The 22,058-nt window shown below is 42.4% G+C and overlaps 1 protein-coding gene across 7 annotated transcripts in view; it reads left to right on the forward strand.

The window, feature by feature from the left end:
* The first annotated feature begins 2,251 nt into the window (after positions 1 to 2,251).
* The window catches only part of MYH10 (myosin heavy chain 10), a 163,587-nt gene continuing 143,780 nt past the window's right edge, over positions 2,252 to 22,058 (forward strand). For 4 of the 7 annotated variants that reach the window (XM_063629431.1, XM_063629432.1, XM_063629435.1 and 1 more), the window contains exons 1-2: positions 2,303 to 2,689; positions 10,127 to 10,502. In XM_063629431.1, coding sequence (XP_063485501.1) covers positions 2,631 to 2,689; positions 10,127 to 10,502 — 435 coding nt within the window. In that variant the 5' untranslated portion in view covers positions 2,303 to 2,630. Of the gene's footprint in view, positions 2,690 to 2,735; positions 2,957 to 10,126; positions 10,503 to 22,058 lie in introns of those variants that run through there. The other 3 variants (XM_063629436.1, XM_063629434.1, XM_055258506.2) reach the window with 3 other exon arrangements.

The following is a 22,058-nucleotide window of genomic DNA, read 5'->3' on the forward strand; positions in this document are numbered from 1 at the left end:
ACATGTACACTAGAAAAAGGGACAATTTTCAATCTATAATGCCACATTTTGTTTACAGGAAATTATGTTACATCTTCATGAATGAGTCTTTTAGGTATACATTTATATCACCTTTTTAGAGATGAGGTTAAGCAATTTGTGAAAGGCAAAGTTGGATTCAAAGCCAGGTCTATCTGCGTCTAAATCCTGTGCTTTCTTCATCAAGATGGCAGCAAATTCTGGGATGAAACTACACGGGTGAAACTGGAGTCAGAGAAGCCTGCCTGGGATGGATGACAGATATATGGTGGGGCTAGGTGTTGGGAGAAAAAGAAAGGAAAGAATCAAAGAGATTTCAAGAGTCGTTCCATTCACAAAGAGAAGTTGGGAAGAGAGAGTTTGAGTGGTGGGAAAGGGTGATAGAAGAAAATAGGTTTGGTACCTTCTGCTTTTGCAGTCCCCCTCTCATCCAGACAGTTGGAAATGTAGGGCCCAAGTGCCAAAGAGCCACCAGGAGAGAGATACATTTGGGAATATTCTCTTTATTATTAATTTCTCATCAAGACTAATGTCTTTATGGTGTTTCCTTCTGGTGAACTTCCTGCCCTCCTCTTCTGATGGTCCATTGAGTTTGTGTTAAAATCATGCGAAAGTTGGCCGGGCGCGGTGGCTCATGCCTGTAATCCCAGCATTTTCAGGGGCCAAGTCGGGCGGATCACGAAGTCAAGAGATCGAAGCCAACATCCTGGCCAACATGGTGAAACCCTGTCTCTACTAAAAATACAAAAATTAGCTGGCCGTCGTGGCGCGCGCCTGTAGTCCCAGTTACTAGGGAGGCTGAGGCAGGAGAATCACTTGAACCCGGGAGACGAAGGTTGCAGTGAGCCGAGAACGTGCCACTTCACTCCAGCCTGGTAACAGAGCGAGACTCCATCTCAAAAAAAAAAAAAAAAATATATATATATATATATATACACACACACACACACACACACACACACACACACACACACACACATATATACGCAAAAGTTTTTAAATTATGAAAAACTGACTCTGGCTTACAGGGTTATTCGCGAGTGGATGCACTAAGCATAGACATTGCACTGAGAAATGACTTCGGTGACAGACAGTGGAGACTCAGGCCTCAGAGAGGGAGTCTTTGGTCTTCTGTAAACACATTTTAAAATTCATTAGAGGAATATCATTCATATATTTTGGAAAGTTAATTTGTACTCCATGTGCAGACTGCATTAGGACAGACCTCTTCACAGAGCCAAGTCACAAGACACCTGGACACGGGGTAGTACCCCAGCAGGCAGGTGGGGGTGGGGGACCAGATGCAGCAGGACAAAGGACAAAACAGAGCCTGGTTCGGACTTCCCCAGGAAGGACTCTGCACTCAGCTGCCCTCGAGCCTCTTCTGAATTCCACTAACCCTTCCTTAGCACTTCCTGCCTTGTTTTGTTTTTTTGCTTAATTCACTTTTTGCCAGACTAGACGTTTCCTAGGCTTAGGCAAACACATCACATATATTAAAATGCTCCCATAGCCTACATTAATAACTGATTAATAACTGCATCTTGCTGTAAATTTTTATGATCTTGACTTTCAGGTTTTGTATAAATCATTTTGTTCATGTGATTTGGACTTTATTATATTTATGTATAATTATGCAAGAGTTTTGTTGCAGTTGCCTAGATTCTGCAGATATTTCATTAAATTTTATTTACTTTGATTTTTCCAGTTTCCTTATTTTGGGGCCACTATTTTTCAGTCTCCAACGTTTTCATAGGCCCTAGGGGATATGACAGCGCTACAGGAATCCAGCCTTATAGTCCTAAGAACCTCTCATAGCCCCTCTCATGTAGGGAGCTCTGATGAATGAATGAAGGAGCGATTGAACGAGTGAATGAATGAGGTGAATAAAGTTTCGTCCAAGTTTTCTCCCCAAGGTCGGTTCTTTCTCATTCTTCTGGAATCTCAGCCTTGCCTGGAGACTGGGCAGGAGAGCCTCTCGCCCCCCTAACACCAAAACTGCGACCTTGGAGGACCGTGTCCTGCGCCCGGCCGATCCCGGCAGAGTCCGCCTGGGGCTGGGGTCGGGACAGTGGCCGCAGCGTGGAGCGCAGCCGGGGCCCGGGCAAACCCTGTGCGCATGGGCGGAGCAGCGCCCTCCCCCGCGTTCCTTCCCCCACTGCAGGTGAGTTGCAGCGCCGCGGCCCCCACCCCGTGCAGCCCCGGGGGTGACGTCAGGCCTCTGGACCGCGCTCCGCCCCGCCCCTGCAGGCAGCGCTGAGGGCCCGCGACTCCGCTGTAGAACCCCGTCCCTCTGCGGTAGATGCCGGCTGCCGCAAGCAGAAGGGGCGACGAGGCACTCGAATGTGCTGCGGCGGCGGCGGCTGCACGACGCCAGGACGAGGAGTCTGCAGTCAGAGCTCCAGCCTCCTGCCGCAGCCCACCTGCCCCGCGGCCCGCACAGCCGGAGTCAGCGCAGCACGCCGGCCGCCACGGGGCCCGCACCCGCCGCCTCGCGGGAACGCCGGGCTCCCAGCCAGCCTCAGCTGTCCATCTACGCACTAGCCAACCAATCGCGCGCCACTGTCCCGGCCGCACCTCCCGGAGCCTATGACGGGCGTAAGAGTCAGCCTATGATATTGGGGCCTCGGTGGCCTGGGCTGGGAGCGGGAGCCAATGAGCGTCATTCCAGGTGGGTGGAGGGAGCCGGACTCGGGAAGGTAGCTTCGTTCGGGTTGCTAACGTCTTCCCTTGGAGATGGGCGCGCAAACCAACCAGTGGGTCTGGGGGCGGCGGTGATGGGCGTGGAGCTGGCCCAATGAGGGTGGAAGTGGGTGGGGCAGCCCCGAGCAGCAGTGCTAAAGGAGCCCGGCGGAGGCAGCGGTGGGTTTGGGACTGAGGCGCTCGATCTGTGGTCGCGGCTGGGGACGTGCGCCCGCGCCACCATCTTCGGCTGAAGGTGAGAGGTGCGGCTACCCGGGTCCGAGTGCGCGGCCCAGGGCTGGGGGACAGTTTGTGGAGGGAGGAATGGATCCTGGGCTGAGGGGTCCCGGGCGGCTCTGGAGGGCAGGAACGGGGGACCGAAGCGGGAGCTGGGGAAGACAGAGGGGCTTCTGAGCTGTAGGGTTTGTGCTGCGGGGACCTTAGGTTAGTTTGAGCAGAGTGCTGGGCTGGGGGCACTGGGACCCCAGTGGGTGGAGATGGAGAGACTCCCGGAGGAGCGGGGAATGAGGTCCTTGTGAAACCCCTGCGGGGGTCAGGGCCTGGGTGTGCAGGAGGGCGACCCCTGGGGGGCTGGGGGGATGGAGATCTGGGGGTGGGGACGTGAGGACCAGGTTCTCGGTGGGTGGGATCCCTGGGGGCGCGAGGTCGAGGGGCCAGTGCCCCGGCGGAGGTCTCGGCGTGCCCCGCGAGCCAGTGTCTGCCTCCCAGGAAGGGAGGAGATTCTAGCGGGGCTGGAAAGCGCAGTCCCGGCGGTGGGGCGGGGGGGCGCTGGACAGGAAGGGCCCCTGCGTGGGTTGCTGGGTGGGTTAGGCCTGGCCGGACCGGGTCCCCCGCAGCGCTAGAGGGGTTCACCAAGAGCTTGGAAGGCGGGCGGCGCGCGCCCGACCCGTGGGTGGAGGGACAGGAGGGCATTGGCTCTGCGCGGCCGGGGAAGCGCGCGGCGGGTGAGGGGCTCGGGAGCCGGCCGCGGGCGTGGGGAGGGTCGGTCTCCTCCGGCGCTGGGGAAGGAGCGCGGGAGGGGGGCGTCCTGCCTCGCCCTCCGTGGAGCGCCTAGGCCGGGGGTGGACGCCCGGCGAGGCCCAGGCGGTTTGGGGGGGCGAGGCGGGAAATGTGGCGGGGCGCGCTGCAGCAGGACGGCCGGGGGGGAGGGTCAGCACTCGCCTCGGGATCCCTTTATTGTGTAAGCGAGCTGGGAATGGCTCGCCGCAGTCTCTTCATTGCCTTCTGCAGTTGGGGGTCACACCCTGATCCCATAAAATCGGACTGGAATTGGGTCGGAGGGAAGTTGAAGCCGCGGAGTCCTGGCATTTGCGGGGGCTTTGTGGGCCTTTGGTGGGCGGATGCGGCCCTGGGAAGCGGGAGGCCCCCAGCCAGGCCTGTTTGGAACTAGGGCCTTAGGAAGGAGGTTGGCGACTCGGCGGGTCAGACCCGGGCTGGTGAGGTTTGGATAACGTGGCCTCTGCCTACAGCCGTTATCTCTGTTTCTTTAGGGCCTCTGCAGCTCCCTTCAAGATCACTGCGGTGGATGGAAGGGGGTGGGGTGGGCTGGGGTGGGGTAGGGGAAAGCAGGCGGGGTAGATGCAGACTGCAGATGAAACAAAGACTGCTGTTTTCGCTGAATAATGTAATACCAAACATAATACTTTGGCTTTGCCGAGATTTTGTTTTTTAACGTTGAAACTGAGGATTCTTTGAGTCAGGTTTAATTATTCTTGATAGTATCTCACTCTGGAAAACTTTATAATCTATTGTTTTATCTCCTTCATCCAACTGCCTTTATTAATTATTCTTTGAGTCCCTTGCTTTTGATGTTTAAGTATGCCCTGTCTGTCTCGGGTTCTGGAAAAGTGGCCATTTTATGCATCTCCTTACTTCTGCATCTTAAATTCAGTTCTTCCCCGTCCTTATCTGGAGAAAGCATATGGTGTAATTGTGCGATATAGCACGAGCTTTGGCAGCAGAAGGATGTGACCCCTGAGAGCCTGGCTTTTCATTTGGGCTCCATAGGGAAATCATTATAACGAAGGCAGCTGGGATGGAAGGTGAGCTGGAGGAAATCTTGAAGGGCACGTTGTAGGGTGGAAGACTATGCTTCAGCGGTTTATATACTTTGTTATCACATGTGAGGAATTAAAGTTCCTGGTGTTGGATCCTAGTTTTGGAAATATTAAACACAGTATAGAGATATTAATTGGGAGGTGGGGCAGGCCATAAGTAGCAAGGCCTTTTGCGTTTGGTTTGTGTTTGTGATCATTGCGTTGAGCAGGATTTTGATAAATTAGCAGACTCGTCCAGCCCTGTCATGTAAGTGACCTCAATGGTAGCAATACACAAATTGGGACAGCTCTGTTTTAGCTCATCTGTTATAGATGGATGCTCTGTCATGGATAATTTATCCATCCTTCTTGTTTGCCTTTCTATATGCAGGCCGTTCATAAAATTGAATTGTTTGCCTCTGTCCACACTTATAGTAGGTGCTGGGAGAGGTTTGAAAAGTTTGCTGGGTGACATTTCATTGGAAGTGAAAAATGACCTGGGGGTGGAGCCCCAGGGGTGTGTGTGTCAAACCACTGAAAGGGATGGGAACTTCGGCTCTGTAGGGGGCTAATTCATACACAGATAAATGATTTAATTATAATTAGGCAGCAATTTAAAATGACACTAATAACCCTCAGACCATCTTTAGGTCCGCTAACAAAAAGATTCCTGTTTGTCCTTATGTCCCCTAAGTTATGGGTATCTTTTTCTATAAAATATATAAAACCTTTGCCAGATGATTCATTGGTTAAGCCTATACTTTTTAAGCCATAATTGGGTTTTTATTTAGTAGAAAGGTAGTATATAGCATTGTACACTACACACCCTTCAAAATTTCCTCCATGTTACCTTCCATCATTGTAGCGTGTACTCTGGAGCTGGACTCTGAGTTTAATCCCAGCTCTGCTACTTGTTAGCTGTGTGACCTTGGGCTGGTTATTGGCTTTCTCTATACCTCAGATTCCTCATCTGTAAAATGGAGATATTAATAGTGCCTACCTCTTAGGGCTGTTGTGAGGATTAAGAGTTGATATATGTAAACTGCTTAGAATAGTGCCTGGCTATAATTAGTGATATATGACAATGGTATCTGCTGTTTTAAAAATCATAGCGTTGTCCTTTCTGCAAAGCAAAGCACTGGTGAGTGGTGCACTGTTAAACACTGTTATCCAGATTGGGTACCAAATGTACGATGGAGTGAAATAAATGTATTTGACAATCACAAGTGAAGAATTAACTGAACAAAGTATCTCCAATGGTCTCATGAACTCTATCAGTTAAACAATAATATGAACACTTAACAGCTGCAAAGCAGGGTAGGGTAAGAAGAAAGTCAGGAGAACAGTACAAAATGTTAGAAGAAGGAAAAGGATTAAATTGCCACATTGACCTGAAAAGAACTGCTGAAAGGATGGCATTTGGGTCAGGAGTTGAAGGAATAATAGCATTTGGGTTGTAGAGAAGTTGAATTTCACTATGAGGGTTGGGACCATTCACGTAAATATTGATCAATAGGTACAGATCCCCTGTTATATACCAGGGACTAGACAAAATGCACAAGATACAGCGTGGAACAGACGACTATCCTCATAGTGTTTAGTTGTAGAAGAGACTGAAAAAGTGAAAGTCATTGGTGATCCTACTACCTAGTAAAGACCCAATGAATATTTGTTCCATTAAAAAAAAAAAATGCACACGTGTATGTAGTTTTCCCCACAAAATTGGGAACATGCTGTGTAATTACACTTTTGTGTTCTATTGGGTTTTTTTAAAATACTAAATTACAAGCATTTCCCCATCTAGAAAAAGTACTGATAAATGTAAGATGTCCCAATTTGATAAAATAATTTTAAGATATATAATCTACTGCTTCTAGACCTGTTCTAGAAGTTATTTGTTAAATTATTCTAATTTATAGTCACCTGCTAAATTTAAGCATTTAATGACATGTCCAGTATAAAATTTAAGAAGTGTGTGCGTGTCTACTGACAGCAAGACGGTTTCCTAAGTGCTCTGTAGGATATGCAGTTTACACCGGATAAGAATAGTAAGAGAAACTTGTTATATTTTGTTATAGTTGAATATTTTCTTTTAATAGATTCTACCCTTCTGAAAGATTGAGTGTGTATCCTATTATTTGTTCTCAAATTTACCTATGATGTTTCCCACCTTGAAGCCATGACTCCTTTCTTCTTTTTTAAAGTTTTTTATTTTACTTATTATTATTATTATTATTTTTTGAGACAGAGTCTCATTCTGTTGCCCAGGCTGGAGTGCAGTGGTGTGATTTCGGCTCACTACAACCTCTGCCTCCTGGGCTCAAGTGATCTTCCTGCCTCACCCTCCCGAAGAACTGGGACTACAGGCCTGTGCCACCAAGCCCAGCTAATTTTTTGTGTTTTTTGTAGAGACAGGGTTTCGCCATGTTGCCCAGGCTGGTCTTGAACACCTGGACTCGAGCAATCTACCTGCCTCGCCCTCCCAAAGCACTGGGATTACAGGCGTGAGCCACCCCACGTGGCCTCCTTTCTGTTTACCAGTGTGCAACGTTTCAGTTGGAAAGAGACGACTTGTTAATAGTGTTATTAGACCAGTCCCTAGAGGTAATCGGTTTTTAAAACTATTATGCAGAATGTACGCATACCTATGAATGTTTTCTGTATTGCCCTCTCCAAAGAGGATGTCTTAGAAGACTAATGCAAGTTTAGGTATAAAATGTGTTAGCAATTTTATTCGTATAGAAGTTTTAATAACATTAATCACGTTTTGTGATTTTTTTTTGTTTCATCTTATTTTGCGATTTTTGTTTTATCCAAATCTATAACCTTTAAGACATCAACATGTTATTTAAATTGTTATGAATTAGTCTAGAATTTGGTTTTCAACCTCTTTTTCTACTCTAACATACCTGCTGGTAGCAGTGGCGCACCATGGCAACCACAGAACTTTGGAGCAGTGGTTGTCAAATGTGTCCTGGGACCAGCAGTGGCAGCAGCATCTGGGAACTTGTTAGAAATGCAAATTCTGAGGCTCAGGCTGGGCGAGGTGGCTCACGCTTGTAATCCCAGCACTTTGGGAGGCTGAGGCGGGTGGATCACCTGAGGTCAGGAGTTCAAGACCAGCCTGGCCAACATGGTGTAACCCCGTCTCTACTAAAAATACAAAAATTAGCTGGTCATGGTGCAGGCGCCTGTAATCCCAGCTACTTGGGAGGCTGAGGCAGGAGAATCACTTGAAACCTGGAGGTGGAGGTTGCAATGAGCTGAGATTGCACCCACTGCACTCCAGCCTGGGCAACAGGGTGAAACTCCATCTCAAAAAAAAAAAAAAAAAAAAAATTCTCAGGCTCTACCCTATACCTACTGAATCAGGGACTCTGGGATAGAGCCCAGCAATCTGTATTTTAATAAAACCTCTAGGTGCTGCAAATGCATGCCAGAATTTGACAGCCGCTACTATAGAAGATGAGTGTTTGTAATACATTACATTGCAACAAGTAATTTCTGAAGAATCTTAGCTATTTGGTTCTAGTAAATTATTTTTTTAAATTTGTTTTTGTTTGTTTTTTTTTGAGACGGAGTCTTGCTCTGTCACCCAGCCGGGAGTGCAGTGGCACGATCTTGGGTCACTGCAACCTCCGCCTCCCAGGTTCAAGCAATTCTCCTGCCTCAGCCTCCTGAGTGGCTGGGATTACAGGCACCCACCACCACGCCTGGCTAATTTTTTGGTATTTTTGGTGGAGATGGGGTTTCATCGTGTTGGCCAGGCTGATCTCGAACTTCTGACCTCAGGTGGTCCACCCATCTCGGCCTCCCAAAGTGCTAGGATTGTAGGCATGAGCTACCGTGCCCAGCTGGTTCTAGTAAATTATTATTAGGGGTTAAAGGGCTAGAATGTGTAACCACTATCAGTGATTAATCTTTTAGGATACAGGCAGAGCCCTTTAGAATCTAGAGAACGTTATAGCACATATACACACACGCTAAGTGCATAATATTTTTATACCATTTCAGGGATTTCGTTGAAGTTGAGATTAGCTGATGGACTCAAGAACCTCTTAACAACTTTAGACTACTTTATGATTTCCTCTTGCCTACAAAGAACCCCTAGCATTTTTGGCTAGGGGAGTGGAGTGAACGGAAGGGAGAAGTGGGGATTTGATAGAGCAAGAGTAGGTACTCAGTTGGCTTCTTCTGTTGGTTTGAATGAAGTCATGGAAGCCATGCCTATTAAATTTATAATAACCTGGAATTTAGAGTAGCAGCAAAAATGTTTAAGTTGGTAACAAATCCCAAAAAGATCCTGTCAGGCAATCATGATGAGTCACATCAGAAAGATGATGGATGTAAAATCCTGTCATTTGGTCCAGAAAGCCAATGCACAAGTAGAGGAGGGGACATAGCTTAGCCACAAAGTGATGGAGCTTCCTCTCCTAGCCCTTTGTGAGCCAGTGGTAAATGGGTGCTAAATAAACCAATTAGTTCTTGAGATACATTAATTGTAAATGTCACAGGACCAGTACTTTCCTCAATGTGGCCAAGATTGTTGATGGTTCCTTTTTCTTCTGCACTGGTCAGACCATATCTGGGCTATGATGTTTGCTTCTGGGCCATACACTTCAGAGGGAAGACAAGCATGTTGGAGTCTGTTTAGGCGAGACATCCGGCAGGGGAAGGTGTCTTGGTGAATGAGGGGTGGAGGAGCTGCAGGGTGGGAATGGAGGCCTGAACAGCTACCATGACATATTCAAAAGGCTGCTGTGTGAAGCCAAGTTATGCTTGTCTTTTGTGGTCCCAGTTGATCACATTAAGACCTCATGGGGCCATAGAAAAGCTAGAGGGAGACTGATTTGGGTTATTCATAAGAAGAACTTTAAGTCTGTTATCTGAGGGTAGAATGGGAGGCATATTTTAGATTCTTTAGATTCTTCACTCTTCTGACAATCCTGTGTTTTTGTAGCTGTTTCCTTGGGGTCATATTAATTCCGGTACCACTTCATGAACCTTTTATTACCCATCTTTGTTTTCTTTTTTTTTCCCTTCTTAACTCCCTGTTTAATTGTGGTGAGAGTGAAAGAGGAGATAAAGAAAAAAAACGGTCAACCTGTAACTTTGCCTTTTCTTTTTTTTTTTTTTTTTTTTTGCCCTCAGTAACTGAGGGCAAACCCATCAGACAACCAGAGCCATAATTTGTGGTCACCCCTGAAATTTACCTTGGAAACTCAGTATGGCTGTGAAGAGGTATACCCCAGCTCCTTAACACAGAGTTAATGCTTAATCTAAGGTTTTAAGTTTCTTAGAAAAGAAAAACGTGTACATTCTTTTACGTTTCTTAAACATCTAATTTTGCCCTCCTCCTCTTCTCTTAGAGGCGATTGCTCTTGGATCCTTCCATTTACAATGGCGCAGAGAACTGGACTCGAGGATCCAGAGAGGTATCTCTTTGTGGACAGGGCTGTCATCTACAATCCTGCCACTCAAGCTGATTGGACAGCTAAAAAGCTAGTGTGGATTCCATCAGAACGCCATGGTTTTGAGGCAGCTAGTATCAAAGAAGAACGGGGAGATGAAGTTATGGTGGAGTTGGCAGAGAATGGAAAGAAAGCAATGGTCAACAAAGATGATATTCAGAAGATGAACCCACCTAAGTTTTCCAAGGTGGAGGATATGGCAGAATTGACATGCTTGAATGAAGCTTCCGTTTTACATAATCTGAAGGATCGCTACTATTCAGGACTAATCTATGTAAGTATTTCTTCCAAATAACCATGTGAAGTGGTAGCTAGGAATTAATGTAAATTATACATCTTGTCATAATCAAATGAGAATGTGGAATACCCAAACTCTCTGTTTAACATTTCTATTTCTATTTAAGATAGAAAGATTTGTTGCTTGCTTACCCATGTCTTGCTTTTCTTTGAATCTTAACACATTAAGTTTAAATAATACAGGCTGCAATTACATATAATAAAATGGCATTTGAAGACTTTTGTAGTGGTGTTCTGGAGCATAATAAGGTGGGAGAGAGCATGTAACAGGAAGGACCAGAAGGTTTAATAAGGTAAAGAGAGTTGCATTAATAGGATGCAGACAGCAAAATGATAGAAATCAAGTGCATACCCAAGAGAGTAAAGTGGAAGGGCTGTAAGCTTAGAAATTTCTGTGGACAGCATGAACAGCTTCACTGGATGTAGGGAAGTAGGAAAGATGAATGCTGAGGTTTTTAAGAGGAAACAATTAGGGTAAGATTGAGGCTGGCTGGGGTCGTCCTGTGGTTAGCAGCTGACATGAATGTTGGAGTCACCGACTATGTCACTGACCATGTAGAAGTTGTTATTGAAAATCATAAGGGATAATGTAGAGAGGAAAAATGTAAGCCAGATACTAAAAAAAAATGTAAAATGACAAAATAGGTTTGAGGGAATGGTAGACAGGGGTGGCAATGATTTGAAGAAGGTGGCATGTATGGGACTTAAACTGATGATGAAGGGTAGTAGGGAGAAAAGTTGATGGTCGTGGTTTGAAACTGGAAAAGGGTTGTTGAATTTTACACAAGGAGTGTGCTACTGAAGGTCGTGAATAATTCAAAACTTCAGTAAATCAGAGCTAGTTTTCCCACAGAATTAGTTTAAGGAATATTTATTAAGCACCCCCTGTGCTCTAGGTGCTGGGGATAGTACAGTGAAGAAGACAGGGCAGGTCTCTCTGCCTTTGTGAAATGTCCAATAAGGAAATGAAATAGGGCTATGGAGAGAGTTAAGTAGGAGAATGGCTTTCCACAGCGGGTCAGTTAAGGGCTGTTTGTGAAGGTAGCATTCGAGCTGGAGTCTGACTGGTGGGAGGCAGCTAGCCATGAGAAAAGCTGAGAAAAGAATGATTCATTCATGACCTTTGCCAGAGTGGTTTCAGCCAAGCCTGATAGATCTCCCTTATTTTCCTATGAGATAGGAGAGTAAGAGGCCACAGGGTTGGAACAGTGGCTTGAGGAGAATGAGGGCTTAGGAACAACCCTTTTCCAATTTCAGACTAAGCCAGGGATAAGGAAGTGACTGGAGAGTGGTGTTGAGAGTCCAGCTGAGACTGAATAACCACGCATAGGGCGACCGCAATTTTGTCTGGCTATGTGATTTTGCCAGACCATGGGATTGCCCCAGGTCTGTAAGTGTGGGGAGCTTTGGATTTCCATGGCTCCCACATTGAGAGGGGATTCAGTGGCCGTCTTTGGAGTCCTGGCTTGGTAGGAATGGGAGTCTGGGTGGGAGGGGCTGATGGATCAAGGCCTGGAGGTTTTCAGAATATTGATGAACGGGGATCATGGGGTGAAGGAGTGAGAAAACTGCAAAATTAGGAGGTTGTGGTCAGATTGTAATGTCGACGTGTAAGATTTGAGAGGTGGATCAGTTTCAGATGAAGCCCATTGCAATAAATTGTGCAGGCATGGAAATGTCATGTCACCATCGAAAGCTGTGCAGTGTGAAGAGGAGCCAGGCTGCCTTTCTGCCAGCCCTCACCTTGATTTCCCACACTGGCAGCTGGAGGTAGCTGCAAAGGGAGCTAAGTAGAAAAGGAATGAAAGAAAGGACAGTTTTTTTGTTGTTGTTTTTGTTTTTGTTTTGCAGCCATTCCACATAATTCAGAGATTTTACAGTTATCTCTTACTGAGTTTGTTGGATTTTTTTCCAACTTAACTCATGGACAACCTGAGTGAACTTCTGAGTTTCTTTTCAAAGCACAGCCTCCTTCTGCAGGAGAATTTGAGTTTTTCTCAAAGTCTCAAGGTCACACAGAGGTGGGGGTTTGGGAGGATCATATCTTCAATTAGTTGGGTGGAGAAAGGGTTCTTACCTAAGGTTCTAGTTGGAGAACTTGACTCCAAAGAAGTCTGTCTCATTAAGAGGATGGGGTTGGGGAGAGCCATGCTATCATTGTGATAAATATGTATTGGGCTTTGGAATTAACCAGCCAGTTGAGATGATCAGTTGAGGTGCAATAATATAGATACTAGAATAATTTGGGTAGGACCTTTTTTGAACATATTTCTATAGATAAGATATAACATAAATTTCTTTAAATAAATTAGCTTGCTAACAGGTTTATTTTCTTGTCTTACCTTTTCTTTGGATTTATTCTGTCTGACCCCGAATTTCTCAGGTCATTAATTTTCATCTTCTTTCCTAAATGTCTTCTCTAATACTGTTTTAGCTCACATCACAGGTTTCTATATGTAGTATTTATTCTTCAGTTCTAAATATTTTCTAATTTCTACGATGATTCCTTTAGTGAACCATTTAAAAGTGTATTTGTAAAATTTCAAAATGTTGATTTTTAATTATCTTTTTATTATTGATTTTTAAAATAATTACATCTCAATCACAGAATATTGTTCATATAGGAGACTTTTTTGTGTAGTATATTGTCAGCTTTTATGAGTGGTCTGTATGTGTTTGCAAAGAATGTGTATTCTGTTATTGTTGGATATAGGGTTCTATATATGGCCATTAGATTAAGCTTTTTAATGTATTGTTTATATTTTCCATAGCCTTGCTACTTTTTGTCTGCTTGATTTGTCAGTTACTGAGAAAAGTGTGTGAAAAATCTCCCATTGTGTTTTGTTTTTTTTTTTTTTTTTTTGAGACGGAGTCTCGCTCTGTCGCCCAGGCTGGAGTACAGTGGCACAATCTCGGCTCACTGCAAGCTCCGCCTCCCGGGTTCACACCATTCTCCTGCCTCAGCTTCTCCGAGTAGCTGGGACTACAGGCGCCCGCCACCACGCCTGGCTAATTTTTTGTATTTTTAGTAGAGACGGGGTTTCACTGTGGTCTCGATCTCCTGACCTCGTGATCCGCCCGCCTCGGCCTCCCAAAGTGCTGGGAATACAAGCGTGAGCCACCACGCCCGGCCTCTCCGATTGTGTTTTATCAACGAATTACACATCCCTAAATGACAGTTTAGTTTTGCCTGTTTTTGATTTTGTTTTTTTTTGAGACAGAGTCTTGCTCTGTCGCCCAGGCTGGAGTGTAGTGGTGCGATCTCAGCTCACCGCAACCTCCGCCTCCCGGTTCAAGTAATTCTCCGGCCTCAGCCTCCCTATTAGCTAGGATTACAGGCTCAAGCTACCACACCCAGATAATTTTTTGTATTTTTAGTAGAGACGGGGTTTCACCATGTTGGCCAGGCTGGTCTTGAACTCCTGACCTCAAGTGATCCACCCGCCTTGGCCTCCCAAAGTGCTGGGATTACAGGCATGAGCCACCGTGCCCGGCCTAGTTTTGCCTGTTTTTGAATTTTTTATATAAATGAATTTCATAGTGTGTAGCCTTTTGTGTCTTTTGTTGTTGTTGGCTTAGGATTACATTTTTAAGATTTATTCTTATTGTTTTACGTTGATGTAACCCAGTAGTTCTCAAAGTGTGGTCTGGACCCCCTAGGAGCACACAAGGTCAAAACTATTTTTATAATAGTACGAATATGTCATCGGCCCTTTTTATTGTTGACATTTGTAGTGATGGTGCAAAAGCAATGAGGAATAAAACTCCTGACACCTTATCATGAATAAAGGCAGTGTACTAGTACCAAACTGTACTAGCACCATTTTATTCTTCACTGCCACTTATTGGCAGTTTAAAAAAAATGCAGTTTCACTCAAGAATGTCCTTGGTAATTGATTTTATTAAATCTCAACCTTTGGGAACACATCTTTTTAATATTCAGTGTGACAAGATGGTAAATATGCCTAAAGGACTTTTGATGCATATCAATGTATGATGGTTGCCTTGAGGACGAGCATGTGGGTAGTTATTTGAGTTGCAAGCTAAACTTGCTACTTTTTAAGTAGAACAGTATTTTCATTTGATAGAGTGGCTGATAAACTATGGTTACTCACACAGAGGTATTTGGCAGACATTTTCTTGAAAATGAACAAAACGAGCCTGTCACTTCAAAGAAAACAACCGACTGTATTTGTTGCCAATGATAAAATTTGAGTTTTTCTGTGAAAATTAGAATTTTAGGAAACTTGTATCTACCACCATGAACTCGACAGCATGTCAATACTTAAAAGCCTTTCTGATATGATAATGGTGATGATAATGATTAAGTGGGTTTTTTTGATGTCATATAGTAAAATGTCATCATTTGAAAGACTTGCATAATTTAATGAGCCAGTGTTCTCCAAATGATGTGTGTGTGGTGTTACGAAATCATGCATGGGTAAAAAGACTTATTCAATAAGCAAGGTAAACCATAGATTTTGATGCAGTGGAATATGAGAAGTTCACTGATAGGGTTTGAGATGCTACATTGCATCTAATTTTTAAGAAATTATCACTTGTTGGCTGGTCGCAGTGACTAACACCTGTAATCCCAGCACTTTGGGAGGCTGAGGCAGGCGGATCACCAGAGGTCAGGAGTTCGAGACCAGCCTGACCAACATGGGGAAACCCTGTCTCTACTAAAAATACAAAATCAGCCAGGCATGGTGGCGCACGCCTGTAGTCCCAGCTACATGGGAGGCTGAGGCAGGACAACCCAGGAGACAGAGGTTGCTGTGAGCCGAGATCGTGCCATTGCCCTCCAGCCTGGGCAACAAGAGCGAAACTCTGTCTCAAAAAAAAAAAAAAGAAAAAAGAAATTATCACATATTAAGTTTTAGTAGTATCAAAGATAAATATCCACGATTATCTGAAAAGACTGTTAAACCGTTCCTCTCTTTTCCAACTAAATATCTGTAAGTGTGCTTTTCTTCATATGCTTCATCCAAAACAACATATTACAATAGACTGAATACAGAAACAGACATGAAAATTGAGTTGTTTTCGATTAAGCCAGACAATAAAGGTTTTGCAAGAATATAAAACAGTGCCATTCTTCTCATTTTTGTTTTGGAAAATGAAAAGTTATTTTTCATAAGAAATGTTATTAATGTTAACATGTAATGTATTTATTGTTTTAGAATGAATACATATTTGTAAAACTTTATATTTTATATGAAACAAAAGGTCTTAATAATTTGTAAGAGTGCAAAAAGGCTGTGAAATTTTAAAAGTTTGAGTAGTTTATTCATTTTTGTTGGAATATAGTATTCCATCATAATATTTTTGACCCAATGAATTTATCTACCTACTCCACTGTTTTGTACATTGTTTTTTTCTGTCTTGGTAATATTATGATCATTGCTTCAATGAACAGCCATATACATGTACTTGGTGCACAGTAAGCATGCCTTTCTGTAAGGTGTGTAACTAGGAGTGGAATTCCTGGATGATAGGATATGCATAACCGTAAGTCATATCTTCAGCTTTTCTAGATAATGTCTGATTTAGTTAGAGTTCCAGAAGGAAACAGAAGGCTGTCAAACCAGCTATTTGAGAGTTTAATAAAGGGTAGATTTACAAATAATGTGGGTAGGGTTTAAAAAATAAATGAGGACTAGTGCAGTATCTCAGCACCAGTGATGGCTGAGAGCCCTTGAAACATCTTGATCTTTAAAGAAGCCTTAGCAAAGAGCTGTTGCCTCAACTCAGAGAGGTATCTGTATGAAGAAGGCTACCTGATAGGAATTGCCTTCCTTAGAGGCATGAAAGGCAGCTCATGGTGGGGAGAGAACCTAGGGAATAAATATCCTGACCTTCTCTTCTCACCCTTAGTCTCCTGCTGATGTCTCCCATTGGTTGAACTCGGTTTGAAGCCAGAGGGGAAGGGAATTTGATGATTCTTTTCTTAGGGTCAGCCTCAATTCTATCTGGAATTGAATATTGTGTATGGTGTGAGGTTGGGACAAGATTCTTTTTTTTTTTTCCATATGGCTAGCCAGTTAACCCAGTGCCATTTACTAAAACATAATCCTTTCTCCACTGCTCTGAAGGGGCATCTTAGTCATAAATCAGGGTTCATAAGTATATTTTTGACTCTGTTGTATTTCCTGGGTCCATGTGCCTATCTTTCAGCTAATATCACATTTTCTTAATTATTACACCTTTATAATGTGTCTTGGTATTTAGTGTGGTAAATCCTCTCCTTTTGTTCTTTAGGATTGTTTTGGCTGTTAAGTTCTTAGCATTTCAATATAATTTTAGAATCTGCTTGTTAGTTTTTCATTTACACACACAGCCTTGTTGAAATTTTGATTGGGATCTTATTGATTCTGTAGATCAGTTTGGGGGAGAAATTAGATCTTTATAATATTTTATCTTTAATTCCTGGGTAAACTCATTTAGTTCTTAATTTTTATTAATATTGTTTTATAGTTTTCTTTGTAGAGGCCATGTACATCTTTTGTTATTTATTTTTGGGTATTTTATTTTATTTGAATATTATTTAAATGGTGTTTAAATTTTTCCCTTATTCATATGGTATATAGATAATATGTACATAATTGTTACCATTATGTAGAAATACTGTATTTTTTACAATTAATTTTTGTATATTGACTTTATCTTCAGTGACCTAAGTTTACTTATTGGTTATAATAGTTTAGCCGAAAATTCTGTTGGATTTTCTATGAGCACATATGTTGTCCACAAATAATGAGTTTTATTTTTTAATAAATCTTATACTTTTTTTTTTTTCAGAGACAAAGTTTTGCTCTGTCACCCAGGCTGGAGTGGAGTGGGATACTCGTGGCTTACTATGGCCTCAACCTCCTGGGCTCAAGCGATCCTCCCACCTCAGCCTCCCGAGTAGCAGGGACCACAGGCACGTACCACCATGCCTGGCTGATTTTTGTATTTTTGTAGAGACAGAGTTTCGCCATGTTGCCCAGGCTAGTCTCGAACTACCGGGCAAGAGCAATCCACCTGCCTTGGCCTCCCAAAGTGTTGGGATTATAGGCATGAGCCACCATGCCCAGCCAGTTCACACACATTTCTTTTACTTGCTTTATTGCACTATCTAGAATTTTCGGTACAATGTTTTTTGAACAGAAGTGATCATCAGAGGCATCCTTGTATCATTCCTGATCTCAGAGGGAAAGCTTTCAACATTTCATCATTAAAAATGATATTTGCTGTAGTTGATGTTTTTTTAAATATTGATTCTTTATCAGATTAAGGGAGATTTTCTTGTATTCCTGAGTGGGTGATTTTTTTATCCTGAATGGATGATTTGTTAAAAATTAATGAATGTTAATTTATCAAATGTTTTTCCATTTAATGAGATGATAATATGATTTTTCTTCTTATTTTGTTATTGTGGAGAATTATGCATATTTTTGAGTGTTAAATTAACCTTGCAAGGACCAAATATTCTTTATATATACACAAAGAGAGAGATTCCTAGATTCTGTTTGCTAGTATTTTGTTTAGGATTTTTGCATCTACATTCATCAGTGAGATTAACTTAAAATTTTCCTTTCTTATAATATCTTTGTCATATTTTGCTATCAAGATTATGCTGGTTATATCAAATGATTGGGAAATGTTTCATCTTTGTTCTCTGAAGAGTTTGGATAGGATTGATGTTATTTCTTTTTAAAGTAAAGATAGAGTTTTCTTTGTGGGGAAGTTTTTCTATAATAGATACAGAACTTTTCAGATTTTTATTTGTGTCAGTTTTTCTTTTCTTTTTTTTTTTGAGTCAGGGTCTCACTCTGTCACCCAGGCCGGATTGCAGTGGTGCAATCATAGCTCATGCAGCCTTGAAGTCCTGGGCTCATGTGATCATCCTGCCTTAGCCTCCCGAGTAGCTAGGACCACGCCCGGCTAATTTCTGTATTTTTTATAAAGATGAGATTTCACCATGTTGGCCAGTCTTGTCTCAAAATGCTGAACTCAAGCAATTCACCCACCTTGACCTCCCAAAGTGTTGGGATTAAAGGCGTGAGCCACTGCTTTTGGCCTTGTGTCAGTTTTGATAATTATGTTTGTCTAGGAATTTATCTGTTTCATCTAAATGTTCAAATTTATTGGTATAAGTTGTTCATAATATGCTTATTTTCTGTAGGATTTATAGTCATGTTTTCTTTTATTCCTGATACTGATAATTTATTTGTATTACCCATTTTTAAAATGAGTATCACCAGAGGCTTATCAATTTTTTTATTCTTTGCAAATAATAGACTTTTGACTTTGTTGGTCCTCTCTATGTGTGCTTTAAAAGCCATAAATTTCATTCTAAGTACTGCTGTAGCTGTATTCTACAGGTTTTAATATGTTGCATTTTTATTATCATTCAGTTGAAATTAATGAGGATGTTTTATTTGACTCTGTGGGTAATTTAGAAGTGAATTGCATAGGCTGGGCACAGTGGCTCATGCCTGTAATCCTAACACTTTGGGAGGCCAAAGTGGATGAATGACTTGAGGCCAGTGTCGAGACCAGCCTGGCCAAAATGGTGAAACCCCGTCTCTACTAAAAATACAAAAATTAGCCAGGTGTGGTGGCGCATGCCTGTGGTCCCAGCTACTCGGGAGGCTGAGGATGGAGAATCGCCTGAACCAGGAAGGCAGAGGCTGCAGTAAGCCGAGATCGCGCCACTGCACTCCAGCTTGAACAACAGAGCGAGAATCCATCTCAAAAAAAAAAAAAAAAGTGAATTGCTTACTTTCTAAATCTAGGGGATCTTCAGGTTTATTTTATTATTTCTAATAGATTCCCCCCTTGGTCAAAGAACATGCCCTGAATAATTTCAATTCTTTTATATTTGTTAGAGTTGCTTTATGGTTCGTTATGTGATTAATTTGGTAAAGGGTTATTATGCACTTGAAAAATACATATACTTTATTATCTATTGTTTCAGTTACTGTGAAAATCCCTTCCTTTTTAGTTCTGTCCATTTTTGCTGTGTACATGCTGAAGCTATTATCACGTATATACAGATGCAGAAATATGACGTCTTTCTGGCAAATCATGGAATGTTCATTTTTAGTGATGTTGTTTTCTTGCAAAGTGGATTGTTGTTTTCTTGCACAGTCTGATATTTGCATTAGCTTTTTTTTTTTGTATTAGTGTTTGTGTGGTTAATTGCTTTCTTACTTTCAGCTTTTCTGTGCCTGTGCATTTCAAATATGTCTCTTATAAACTGCTTATGGTGGTTATTTTTGTCCCAAATCTGACAATATTTTTTAGCTGGAATATTTAGTTTATGTACATGTGATGTAATGACTGTTACATTTTAGCTTAAATCTGTCCTCTGATTCATTGCTTTCTTTTTATCCTACCTGCTCTATGTTTATTTTTTAATCTTTTTTTCCATTGGTTATAATTTTTATTATTCTGTCTTTTCACCTCTTGTTAGCTATCCATTTTTGCTATTCTCTTAGCTATTCTTTTAGTGGTTACATATTCTAACATGGATCCTTGACCTGTTAGACATGTTGAGCTCTTACTCTTTTGTAGATCATGATAGGTAGGGCCTGAGAACACCTGAACAGATTTATTTCCTCTTCCTTCCTAATTTACATGCTCTTGTTGTTTAATTCTCTCTGTATTTTAAAACCCACAAGACACATATTACATTTTAATACTGTCGATATTCATTTAGTTTTATCCATTACTTTTTTTTTTCCACATCTTTTAGCTTCCGTTCTTTTAGAAAGGGCCTCTTTTATCTGAAGTATCTACTCGTCCTTTATTTTTGAAGTTTTTTTGGTTTTTGCTGGATTTGGAATTCAGAGCCGGCGGTTGTTTTCTTTTAACATTGTGAAAATGCCATTGCATCGGGTTCTGCCTTTCGTCTTTTTCTGTTGAGAATTCAGCTTGTAGTTTGATTGTTGTTCCCTTGAAGGTCATCGGTTTTCCTTTTCCCACCCTGGCCACTGGCTGTCTCTAAAATTTTCTCTGTCTTTGGATTTCAGCACTTTTACTATGATGGGCTTAGGTAAAGTTTTATTTTGTATATAGTGGGTCCTCCTTGTCTTCAAGGGCTACATTCTAAGATCCCCAGTGGATGCCTGAAACCACAAATGGTACTGAACCGTATATATATGATGTTTTTTCCTATACATACATACATACCTATGATAATTTTTTTTTTTTTTTTTTTTTTTTTGAGACAACAGAGTCTCCCTCTGTAGCCCAGGCTGGAGTGCAACGGTGCAGTCTCAGCTCACTGCAGCTTCCACCTGCCAGTTCAAGGGATTCCACTGCCTCAGCCTCCTGAGTAGCTAGGATTACAGGTGTGCGTCACCACGCCTGGCTAATTTTGGTATTTTTAGTAGAGATGGGGTTTCACCGTGTTGGTCAGGCTGGTCTTGAACTCCTGACCTCGTGATCTGCCCGCCTCGGCCTCCCAAAGTGCTGGGATTACAGGTGTGAGCCACCGCGCCTGGCCATACCTATGATAAAATTTAATTTACAATTAGGCATGGTGGGAGATTAACAACAATAACTACTAATAAAATAGAGCAATTAAAACAATATACTTAATAAAAGTTATGTAAGTGTGGTTTCTCTCCCTCCTTCAGAATATCTTATTGTACTCTTCTTGTGATGCTTTGATGAATTTCTTTTCCTAGTTCACAAATTCACAGATAGAAGATTGATTCTTACCATAGATCCTAGCAGCCTCAGCATATGATTTTCTCCTTATTAAGTTGAAAACTTACCATATCACTTAAAGGAAGCACTTTGTGGCTTCTCTTTGGCATATCAGAATTGCCAGCATCACTACTCTTGTGCTTGGGGCTATTCTTAAGTAATATAAAGGTGACTTGAACACAATTGATCTGAGATCTGAGAGGGCTACCAAGTGAGTAACAGCATGATGATGCTGGACGAAGGGATAATTCATGGTCTGTGCACGAAGGCGCAGAATTGTGCCAGATTTCATCACACTACTCAGAATACTGCACAATTTAAAATGTATGAACTGTTTATTTCTGGAGTTTTTCAACAAATATTTTTGGACCACAGTTGATTGTGGACAACAAACTGCGGAAAGTGAAACCACAGATAAGGGGCACTACTGCATTCAGCTTGGAGATTGTAGTGGTTTTGACTCTGTAGCTTGATGGCTTTTGTTGGTCCGGGAAAATTCTTAGCCATTATCTCTTCAGATACTTCTTCTGCCTCATTCTCTTTTTTCTCCTTCTTGGACTCACATACTTCACATGCTCCAGATCGTTTCACCTCGTCCTATCTGGCTCTCACATTCCTCTACATTTTCATCCTTGTTTTTCCCCCATGGATCACTCTGGCTGTTTGCTTCTGATTAAAATGTCATGTAACTAATTCTTTCTTCAGCTGTATCTAGCTTGCTGTTTAACACATGAATTCTTAATTGTAGTTACTGGTTTTCTTTTTTTGTTTTGTTTTTTCAGTTTTAGAATTTTCATTTGGGTTTTTCCTTTAATAGTTAACAGTTCTC

This window comes from Symphalangus syndactylus, chromosome 20 (assembly GCF_028878055.3).
Source record: "Symphalangus syndactylus isolate Jambi chromosome 20, NHGRI_mSymSyn1-v2.1_pri, whole genome shotgun sequence".
Lineage (NCBI taxonomy): Eukaryota > Metazoa > Chordata > Mammalia > Primates > Hylobatidae > Symphalangus > Symphalangus syndactylus.